The sequence below is a fragment of the Physeter macrocephalus genome, chromosome 9 (assembly GCF_002837175.3).
Source record: "Physeter macrocephalus isolate SW-GA chromosome 9, ASM283717v5, whole genome shotgun sequence".
Lineage (NCBI taxonomy): Eukaryota > Metazoa > Chordata > Mammalia > Artiodactyla > Physeteridae > Physeter > Physeter macrocephalus.
Window position 1 is genome coordinate 89321277 of NC_041222.1, and position 12220 is coordinate 89333496.

Genomic DNA, 12220 nt, shown 5'->3' on the forward strand with positions numbered 1-12220 from the left:
AGAAAAAAAAAAATAGATGTTTTAAATTTCAGTAACTCCAAATACAAAATCTGTTATGTGCTCTCTAGCACTTTCACCCTACAAGATTTATTCACCAAGATAAATCAACAAATAGATAGTCAAACTAAATTAATTTCAAGCTCAAGGTTTGAGATCCTGTTATTTTGAGATGAAAAACAGTGCCTTTCTTCTCTCAGACATGTTTTCAGGTCACACAGTCAACTAGGAGGCCTCACACACAAACACAAACTGTTTAGACACTGAGAATACTAAAACACAAAACCCTCCAAGCCCAGAATGACTGGGAAGGGACCCAAGGGAACTTTCTGGGGGAGATGGGGACATTTTATGTCATGATGGGGGCCATGATACCTGGGCTACACGGGTATAACCACTGGTCAAAACTGTATAACTAGGACTAATGTATTTCAATGTCTGTAAATTTTACCTAAAATAAAAAGAACTCTAATGATGATGACAATCATCATCATCACAGAGATTGAGTGGGGAGTTAGGTGAAGGTTCAGATGATACAAGAATGGCAGAATATTGAAAACAAAGCTGGGAGAAGGGTAGAGGGGGTTTCACTACACTACTGTTTCCTTTGAATGTGCCAGAAATTTTCCTAATAAAAAGTTAAAAAACAGACAAACCCAGATCTCCCTTATTTACCAAAAAACAGATGAAACCCTTTTCCTTCCTTACTCCTCACTACTGGTTCAAGTAAAACTGGACTATGACCTCACCCAGTGATGTTCGAAGGTGGTGCAGTGGAGGGACTCTTTCAAGTAACACACACCTTGCCACACCCCACTGACGTCATATCACTAATAAACCACTCCCACTGCTGAATTTGTAGATGTTTCAGGTATGCTGCACTGAAAAAATTCCAGAGTTTGCCGCCACCTTTCTACTCAAAGGTTTCTTGCCTCTAAGCTTCTAATGAACAACTAGAAACTCAAAAATCAGAGCTATTCTTTAAGGCGTATTTTAGAACCCACAGCTGTATGTAATGCTCAAAAAAGTGTCGGTTGAAGCATGCAAAAGTGTACATCATTCTTGGTCATCTTCACTCTGTCACTAACTCAAACCTGAAGGCTGTGGGTCTGCTGGGAGGTCACAGCTGAGGACATGGGGGCATCCTGCTTCTCCCTGCCTTTAAAAAACAAAGTATCTTTCTTATGATCTTAAAATACTCAATGAAAGAATATTTTATTTTTGGAATATTCTTGGGAAATGGAAAAGTACAAAAAAGAATTTAACAAATGAGCTTGTTACACCACACACTGGTAACTTTTTCTTATAAATACATATCTTTGTAAATTACCTTGTTCAAATCAGGATTTTACTGCAATCGTTCTAGGACGTGAGGTTTTAAAATATTATGTTGTGAACATTTTCACATTATTTAATATTATTTAAACCATGATTTTAATGGAGATTTAATATTCCACCTTGTAGATATACCATAAATTATTTAACTACTCCCACAGTGTTGGACTTAGGTTGTTTCCCTCATTTTGTTTTTTTACATCACGTGAATACCCTTCGATCTTTGACACCATTTCTGATTCTCTTCTAAAGACAGCACTCCAGAGGGTATGGATATTTAAGAATCCCAGAATATACCTGCCCATTTACCCTCTAGAAAGGCTGTACCAACTGAAGCTCTCCTCAGAGTTTTTGGAAGGCCCTTTGTATCTTCACATACGTCAGTGTGGCACTGATTATTACCATAAAAAGTTTTCCCTAATTGGACAGGCAAAAACTCTTATCTTAATTTCTGTAATTGTTAGTGAGGTCAGACTATTTTCTATTTGCTCAGTTATCTGCATTTCTTCTACGAACTGCTATTTTTATATACTGTCTTTTTTTTTAAAGAAGGATTAATATGGGATAAGAGAACTCTATAAGAAAAGGAATGAAAAAACATATGAACCCCATTAGTTGGGAAACTGACAAAAAGAGTTTGATCCAAACTCAGATTATTGGACTTCCCTGGTGGCGCAGTGGTTGAGAGCCCGCCTGCCAATGCAGGGGACACGGATTCGTGCCCCGGTCCGGGAAGATCCCACATGCCGCGGAGCGGCTGGGCCCGTGAGCCATGGCCGCTGAGCCTGTGCATCCAGAGCCGGTGCTCCGCAACGGGAGAGGCCACAACGGTGAGAGGCCCGCGCGCCGCAAAAAAAAAAAAAAAAAAAAAAAAAAAAAAAAAAGCCCAAACTCAGATTATTTAACTTACTTTCAAAGGAACTATAAGCATCTAAGTACAAAATATTTAAAAATTTAACATTTATTATTTTTGTGAAAACAAAATTAAAAAAGAATTATTTCTAAAAACCAAAATGTAAAGTAATTTAGAGAGCCTACTCTTGGCAGGAATATGTGGTATAAATTAATTAGTAAAAAGGTAAAAACTATAAAATGGAAATAAATTTTAAGATAACTTTATTTCTTGTTATTCATTAAAAAAAAAGTTCCACAGATTATAAATCTTATACAACACACACAGAGAACTTGAATATGTTGTCTTCCAAATTTGTACAATGCTAACTTGGCGAAATAACTCTACAGTAGACTGGTTCATTGGTCACACTTTCTAAGGCAGTGTTTTTCAATATGGTAGCATTCTATTACTGTATCAGAAAAGGGACATCTTTTTACAATCTGTAGAAAGAATTCATCGGTGGAATGGTCTCAATTTTAAGATTTTCCCTATAGATTTTTCTAAATTGTATAATTATAAAACACTGTCTATAGCACACCTAGCATAAAATAGCAGAAGTCTACGCATATTCGTCACAAGAATGTGTATAATCATGAAGTGCTGCTCTTAGGCTATCACCTAAACAAAGATGACAGAATCCAAAAGGAATAATGCAAATATCTGGAAAAATGGAAATTAACACAAAATTAAGGATGTGATGAGCATTTTTATCAGTTACTCTAGTAACGGACGAGTTACACTGGGAAAGTCCACTTGAAAGTGGTGTTTGAGACAAAGGATGTGGTGACCGGGTTCCCAGTACACTCCACACACAGTGGTTCCTGATGCAGAACCACAGACCACAAAACTACCTTCTCTGTTCATGTTGCCAGGGGCAAATAAATGCTAACTCTAACAGCGATGCTTTGAACACGTTTCCTCTGTTCCACTCTCTATCAGAACAACAAGGAGCAAGTTCTACCTGCCTAATTCCCTCCCTGTCCCAAGGGACTACACAGGTGCTTGAGAAGAAGTGTAAATAGGTTGCAAGGTAGAAGGAAACCATGCTTGAGGCAGCTGCTTCCCACAGGGAGCAGCTGCTCAGAGATCTGGGATGAGGTTGGGGTAGGGAGAAAGAGTCTTCACTTTGTTCATAAATTCATAAATTAAGATCTGCCACCATAGTTTCTTCCGGTCAACTGATACATGATTTATTCTGATATGAATAAGCCTATTTTGAATTCACTAGATACATCTTGTTAATGCCCTAATGAGTTCTGTTGTTACTTCTGTAGAGTTGCATGTACATCCCTCCACCCCCAAAATGCATGCTGTTTTTCTTTCTCTCTTTTAGAAACCACCTAGATAACCTTCCCCCAAATTTGCCATATATAATTATGGCAATGATGAGGCAATTACTATCAGCCTTGACTCTCTAATCTGAGGTACATTTAATAAGCAGAAACACCCTTACCTAATGTACAAATGTGATCCACAGGCAGGTTTACATGACAAATTACCATTTCATTTATAATTTAGCTGGTTAGAAAGTACAAGAGAACTGTAATTTTCTTCAAAAGAATCATACCTTTTTTTTTTAATTTTTAAAATTTATTTTTATTTTTCAGTTTTTTAAGAATCATACCTTTTGATCTTCAATCTCTTGTTCTTTCAATAGTCGCTCCAGGTCATCCATATCGTTATGGTTAAATAGCTTAATGTCACTACGTGATGCCTGTAATCCCTTCTGAATAGCAAAGCAGGCAGCTTTATCTCTGCAAGGAAGAGAGACCCACCAAACTGGGGTTTAAAGGGTCTTGTCAACATTCTCAGAAAAGGAATGCTTGCTTTTGTAAGTTGACCAACATCCACTTGTTAAACTGAACATGGCAAATAAATAAAACATGTTTGAACATTAATACGTTATTGTTTGCACTTTACTCTGCAAGCCTTTCCATATAACTACCATACTGATTCTGTTCCAGGAAGTAAACTCTTGCCATATTTTGACCTCTGAGAAATCAGCATGCATCTATACGGATGGCATATTAGTTTATTCAAAGTACTTTTCTCTTTCTGAAAAATAAATGAAATACTGGTGTATCTCACCATCAGTGGCATCTCTGATTTGACTGGCCACCACTCTGCCATTACTTTGCCATCAAAAGGAATACTGGGTTGCTGACTCTACATAACCCAGGGGAGAACTCTGAGTCATGCAGATTAATCTTCAGTAAGATCTCCTAAATTGAGTTAATGCGGGGCAGGATATATTTCTTAAATTAAGTGTATTGTTTAAAAGTACATGCAACACTTCTACTTCTGAGAAAATAGACATATTTTCCCTATTTTTCTCACTGGGTACAACCAAAAATCCTGGACATGATGTATAAGACAAACATAAGATGACGCTGAAAAATGGAGAGAAAAGGCAGACCAGCGAGGGACCTGAGAAATGACATGAAACAAGTTCCTGGATTTTCCTAACTTGGAGCTGATGCAGCTGGCAAACTGGAAATGCCAACAGGCAGAGACAGAAAAGCTCTGACGAAAGTCTGCTCTCTGTAGCCAAAGGGACAGGAAAGGGGGCAGCCCAGCAAATGTCTCTACTGCAGCCAAACCACAGAAAAACCTGGGCCTGTCCCCTCCACACTAGCAAAGGCTGAGAGGGGGACCCAGACTCTAGCCCTCACAAGGCCATAACAAGGCTCCCCAATACCCTTGTGGGAGCTGTCAGAGAAGGGAGCCAGAACTTGTATCTCTGCTGGGTAGTAACAAGTGGCTCTCACTGTGGTGTTAGTGAAGACCATGTGGAGAGACCTAACTTCCAATCCCCTGCAGGGGGAGACACTCTCCCCTGCCTATGCTTAGGCTGTGTCAGGGGAGGCTCAGAGAAGAGTAGGACTCTCACCAACAACCAGAAGAAATGAAAATAACCTCATCTCAGCGTCAGTGGAGGCCCCGTGTGGACCCTGGACTTGTACTTCCACCTGACAGTAATGAGGCAGCAGTGACCCCCTGCCCTTGTTGGAAGACTGTCAGAGAAAGCCAATTAAAACGAAAGTTTAAATAAAGCATAAACTATAACAGCATAATATGAAACTGTTCATGTTTCACTTGTCATACCAAGAACCAGAAAATATCAAACAATGAAAAAACAAAACAAAACAAAAAAATCAATCAACAAATGCCAGTACTAAGATGACAGAGCTGCCAGGATGATCTGATAATGACTTTAAAACAGTCATGATAAAAATGTTTCATGAGTAATTACGAACATGCTTGAAACAAATGAAAAAAACAGGAAGCTGCAGCAGAGAAAAGGAAGATACAAAGAAGAATCCTGTGGGGATATTAGAACTAAAAAGCAAAATAGTCAAAAGAAAAAGCATAGTGGATGAATTCAGCAGCAGAATGGAGAGAGGAAAGAATCAGTGAGCTGAAAGATGTAACAGAAGAAATCACGTCAATGTAAATCGCAGAGAGAAAGTAGACTAGAAAGAAAAGAACAGTCTCAGGGACCTGTGAGACTACAATAAAACATGCAACATTCAAGTCTGCGGAGTTCTAAAGAAGAGAATGAGGGTGGGACTAAAAAGGTACTTAAAGAAATAATGGCTGAAAACCTATAGATTAAAGAATAGGCTTAAAACTATAGATTAAAGAAGCTGAGCAATATTCTTGCAGGTAAACCCAAACAAATAAATGCCAAAACAATTAATAGTCAAACTTCTGAAAACTAATGACAAAGAAAAAAATCTTGAAATCAGCAAAAGAAAAATGACACCTTACATGTAAGAGAAAAGCAATTTGAGTGACAGTAGATTTCTCATCAGAAACCATTAACACCAGAAAAAAGTGTCCCAATGTATTTCAAATGCTGAAAAAAAAGACCTGGCAACCAAGAATCCAAAACTAGCAAAAATATCCTTTAGGAATGAGGGGGAGAAGACATTCTCAGTTGAAAAAAAACTTAAGAGACTGTCCCAAGCTGACTGCCCCTAAAGGAATGGCTAGAGAAAGCTCTCCACACAGAAAAAATAAATAAATAAAAGAATCTTAGCTTATCAGGAAGGAAGAAAGAACACTGTAAAAAGTATGAACAAACACACTAGGCTTTCCTTCCCCTCTTGAGTTTTCTAAGTTATTTTGGATGGTTAAAGTAAAAACTATAACACTATCTGATGTGGTTCTCAAAGTGTTTACAGGAAATACTGAAAACAACTGTATTATAAATAAGGAGAGTAAGGGGATGTAAAGGAAGATAAAGGATTCTATAACTGAATGGTAAAATAACACCAGTAGAATGTGATAACTTATGCATACATATAACATTATACTTAGAGCAATGACTAAAGAACTATACAAAGAGAAACACTCGAAAACAAATAAATAAAATAAATGAGATAAATAAAAATGGAACTCCAAAACTCATTCAATTAACCCTGAGAAAGGCAGGAAAAAGAAAAAGGAAAACAAAAAACAGAACAAATAACAAACAAAAAATAAAAATGGGGAGATTTAAGATCCCATATATCAATAATTACATTAAATGCAAATGGCTAAAATATACAATTTAAAGACAGAGAGTGGCAGAGTGCATTAAACATGATGTCTATAAGAAATTCACTTCAAATGTAATGAGATGGGTAGTAAGGGAATGTGTGTGTGTGTGTGTGTGTGTGTGTGTGTATACATGTAGTTATATGCTATATATATGTATGTATGTTATCTACAATAATATAGGTAGTAAGGGTATACATACATATTACATACAATAAACACACCATGCAAACATTCAAAAGGGAAAGCAGAGTGCCTATGTTAAAATCTGATAAAGTAGACTTTGGAACAAAGAAAATTACCAGAGACAGAGAAGGATGTTATATAATGATAAAAAGAATCAATTAACCAGGAAAACTTATCCTTAATATGCACCAAATAACAGAGCTACAAAAGACACAAAAACTGATAAAAGTAAAAGAAGAAACTGACAAATAACAACAACTGACAGAACTACCAAACAGAAAATCAGCAAGGATATAGAAGAACTCAATAACGCCATCAACTAGGAAGATGTAATTGTCATTTATAGAACACTCCATTCAGCAGAGTATTTTTTTTTCTATTTAATGATAATGACAAAAAAAAATTTCTCTCAAAAGGTAAATAAGGTTTCATACGTAAATTGCTTTTTGTCTCACTAAAACTTTTATATAAGTATACCTTAGGAAGTTGACATGTAAAACTAGCGCTCTCTCTTAGTGGATTAAAGGATAGAAGTGGCAAAGGAATGTTTTGTATGTTTTTTTTTTGGTTTTTAATTTGCGTACCAGTGACTTTTAAAAAATAATGATCAGTGTAACATTTGATCATTGAATACTATCATATGAAAAACAGAAATGTATAAAGAAGGAAATTAATCACATGTGTCCTATCATGGAGTGATACCTTCTCACTGGTGTCCTCACGTGGCCTTTTCTCTGTATTTGCCAGAATATTCTTTTTTAAGTGACTATGGAACGTATTCCAAGATAGACCACATCATGAGCCATAAAACAAACTGTAACAAACTAAAAACTTCCAAACGCTTGGAAACTAAACAACACACTTCTACATAACTCATGGGTCAAAGAGAAAGTCTAAAGAGAAATAAAATACAAAAATGAACTAAACAAAAATGAAAATAAACACATCAAAATTTGTGGAACACAACTATAGCAGTGAAGACAGGGAAATTCATAGCACTAATACATTAGAAATGAGGAAAAGTCTCAAATCAGTAACTGAAGTTCTCACCTCAAGAACTTAGACAGAGGAAACTAAACTGCAAATGAGCAGAAGGCAGGAAATAATACCAGAAATCAGTAGAAATGAAAACAAAAATACAATGTGGAAAAATCTATGAAACAAGGAGCTGATTCTTTGAAAAGATCAATAAAATTGACAAATCTCTAGCAAAAAATGACAAAAAAGAGAGTAGACAGAAATTAGCAGTTAGGAAGGGAACAGGGATCTGCAGACATTAGAAGGATAATAAGGGAATATCACAAACAATGTTACACATACAAATTTGACGATTTAGAAGACATGGACCAACTCCTTGAAAAACACAAACTACCTCAACTCACTCAATATTTGAATAGCCTTACAAGTACTAAGGAAATTAAATTCATAGTTAAAATACTTCCAAAAAAAAAAAAAAAAAAAAAAAACTCCAGGTCCAGCTGTTTTTACTGGAGAATTCTACCAAACATTTAAAGAATTAACAACAGTTTTATACAGTTTCTCCAGAAAATAAAAGAGGGAACACTTTCAAATTGACTTTATGAAAGTATTACGTTGATGCCAAGACCAAAGTCTAAAAACAGTAAGTATGGTAGCATCAGGGAAATATAGACTAAAACTACAATGAGATATCTGTACACACCTATCAGAATGGCTAAAAAAAAAAAAAAGTGACAACACCAAATGCTCCTGAGGATGTTGGAGAAACTAGATCACTTACACATTGTTGATGGAAAGGTAAAATAATACAGCCACTCTAGAAAAGTTTGGCAATTTCTTAAAAAACTTAATGCACAATACTTTATGAGCAGCAACTGCATTCCTTGGCATATATCCCAAAGAAATGAAAACTTATGTTCACAGAAAAACCTATACATGAATATTGACAGCACCTTTATTTGTAATAGCCCCAAACTAGAAACAACTCTGATATCCTTAACAGGTGAATGGTTCAACAAACTGTGGTGTATCCATACCATGGAATATGACTCAGCAATCAAAAGGCACAAACTCTTGATTCACATAACAACCCTGGAGAATCTCCAAATAATTAATGCTGAATGAGAAAAGCCAATCCTCAAACGTTTTACCTACTGTATGATTACATTTGTACAACAATCTTGAAATGATGAAATGATAGAAATGGAGACTAGATTAGTGGCTGCCAGGGGTTAAAGAGCGGGTAGGGTAGAAGGGATATGGGTGTGGCAACAAGAGGGATTATCCTGACTTCATCAATGTCAACATCCCACTTCTGAAACTGTATTACAGTTTTGCAAGAGGTGACCATTGGGGAAGACTGGGTAAAGGGCACATAAAATCTCTGTATTATTTCTTACAAGTGTATGTGAATCCACAATTATCTCAATATAAAACATTTCATTAGAGAAGGGTACACAAAGTAACATAAAGACAGAGTGACAAGGAAAGACTTATGTATATAAACAACCATTGTTCTGAGACCTACTGGCAAAGCATTATCACTGTTTACTACACAAGAAAGAAAATAAAATATCGAACATATTGTCTATGCCTAATGAATTTATCAAAAACAATTTATCAAATAATTTACTAAACACCATTTTTACCTCTAGCGTTCCTACTTTCAAATGAATTTCAGGTGGAATATTTAAAATTATGTATAAGGGAATAATTAAGTTGTCTAATGACTCATTAGAAACTGAAGTTCTAAGACACCAGGCATAAGATTTGAAAGTGAGTTTAGACTAGGGACCCTAGCAGTGAAAACCAAAAGGACAATATAGTATTTATTATCTGACAAAGGAAGCATACAAGTTCAACTGTAACTGTAAACTTTTTCTGGACTTTAAACTCAAAAAGGAATTTATGGTGGGGGTTTGTATAAAGCGATATTGGCTGACACTGTATTGTAGCTGTCTGCAACTATGCTTTATTAAAAACCTAGAATCACTGTTTAAATCACTGGCTCTCAAATCTGTGATGAGTCTTTATTATTGATTTTTTAAACTATGTGCAAGAAATTAATAGAAACATTCATTTTCATGGTCACACTGGAAAACAATTCTACTCAGGCCCAGGCCATGTGCTGGAGTGCTCCCAGGTAACTGTCACAGGGCTGTAGGGAAGAATGGGACACAAGCGCGCTGAAAACCCCCAGGAAGAGCCAGCCCTGCAGCGTGTGCTTGAGCTTGTTGCACTACAGGTGCTCCGACAGTGAGTGAGAAGCAGGATGGTACAGGGACGGAGGTACGCCGGGCTCTGAAGTCCAGTCACTTGGACCCCTCTTTTGAGCTCCAGCCTCCATTCATTCTCTTACTGAAGGTATTTATTGAGCACCACTAAATGGCACATGCCATCCTAGGCAATGGGCTGGTACAAACTGTTGAAAGTGCTATAAAAGAGTACAGTGAGTGTGAGGCAAGATGAGCCAAGTGCAGAGGGTACGGGTGCACATGAGCACACATGCACACACCTGCATATATAAGTTAAGGGAGGCTTGAGAAACTGATTTTGACAGGCATGTAAGTGCCTACATGGTCATGGATTCACAAGGATACCAAACTCCTCCGGCTGTGAAATTTTCTCCACATGCAGCAAGGGGTCTTGACCTGGTCTGAGAACTTGGGGAAGGCTTTCCTGCAGAGGTGGTACATGTGCAGGATGAGCAGGAATTAAGTAGGAGATGAGAGGAGGAACAATGTTCTAGGCATTTGTACAACAAGACATTTGTACAATGGATTTGGTCTTCCAAATCCAAGTGCACATCTAGTTCAAGAGTAAAAAGTTAAATGGTTAAACTGTCTTATAATTCTTTTTCTTTGACTTAAAGAATAAATAAAATAACATAGGCCTTATCAGCATATAAGGCTGATAAGGCTACACAGCATGACCACCTAAGGGAAAATGGTAGAAAATGGGCCTAAAACAGTAGTCTAGAATGTACAAGATCATAATAAGAACTTGGATATTTATTTTAGGAACAATGGAAGCTCTTAAATGGAGTGTCTGGCTATGGCGTCAAAAAGCAAAAGAGGAAACAAAAGTCACTCTGAGACCTAAATTAAGACAGTCATTTAATAGTCCACTCAAAAGATAACAGAGGCTCGGGCTAGTGGCAGGTGCTTCTGATGGGTATAACCAGTTGTTGCCTGGGCTATGCCAGCCCTCACTCTACTCCCCTCTGCTCTTCCCCTCCACAGTAAAAAGCAACACCATACATCTAGGGCACATGTATGCAATTGTGTAGATTTGTTCCTGGAAAGTTAAGGAAGTCTGCAACTCATGACTTCTATATTCTTAACAAGCCATGAAGCAAGATCAGCAGAGACCAAGAGTTGCAGCGAGGGTGCTGAGAAGTGGAGTGACTTTATCAGGTAGTGTGAGTGACTATGTGGGTTATGACCATGGACTCACAAGGACACCACACTGTCACAGAGCTGCACAGGGAAAGCAGAGGGCTGGCCCCCTCCTACGTAAGTTTGGCCTTCTCAACATCAATAAATAAAATCATAATGGCAGATAACAAAGTACCGACACCTTAAGGCATCCTTCCAGTGGAGGTCTCACTAATTCTGCAGAACTACTTGGCTGGGTGACTATCTAGTTCTTTAAAAATGAAAAAAAAAAAATCTATATTATTTTAGGCAGATGACCTCTAACAAAGGAATTCTCTAGGAGGGCCAATATTATTTCCAAAGGAATTCTGATAAGAAATGTCAGTAAAGACTACTTACACAAACACAATGTCCCCTCTCTTAGAGTAAGCAGGAATAGCACTGGCTATGGTGGCAAATCCATATGAGTATATAATGGCTTCTTCTGTCTTCATAAATTTTGCCAGGCGGTCTTCCAAATCCAAGTGCACATCTAGTTCAAGAGTAAAAAGTTAAATGGTTAAACTGTCTTATAATTCTTTTTCTTTGACTAAAGAATAAATAAAATAACATAAGCAGTTTAGTTATTAACACTGTCTAAGATAATTCTGGGCCAAAACTGGTTCTATACTCTGTGAACTAAATCAGCTACTCATTTGTCTATAAATATGTGTGATTGGGACAGCTCTGACTCTAGGTTTTGCTTTTATATCACTGTAGCAATAAGAATTCAAGGTCCAGTGACCTTGCCCACTTTAACTTCCCTCAACCAACAATGCCAAGACTTTACCAATGTACGACATTGATTTATTAACGCCTTTTTGCATTTTATTAGAAGTGACCAAACCAGGCATTAAGACAACTGTCAACC

The 12220-nt window shown here is 37.1% G+C and overlaps 1 protein-coding gene across 5 annotated transcripts in view; it reads right to left on the reverse strand.

Annotated features, from left to right (window-relative positions):
* SPTLC1 (serine palmitoyltransferase long chain base subunit 1) overlaps positions 1-12220 on the reverse strand; it is a 68292-nt gene that overhangs the window by 20008 nt on the left and 36064 nt on the right. For all 5 annotated transcript variants that reach the window (XR_008618268.1, XR_008618269.1, XR_447877.3 and 2 more), the window contains exons 6-7: positions 11710-11842; positions 3852-3981 (exon numbers count right to left, since the gene is read on the reverse strand). Coding sequence is in view for 2 of the 5 variants with exons in the window: in XM_028494174.2 (XP_028349975.1) it covers positions 3852-3981; positions 11710-11842 (263 nt within the window). In the remaining 3 variants the exon portion in view is untranslated. The remainder of the gene's footprint in view (positions 1-3851; positions 3982-11709; positions 11843-12220) is intronic.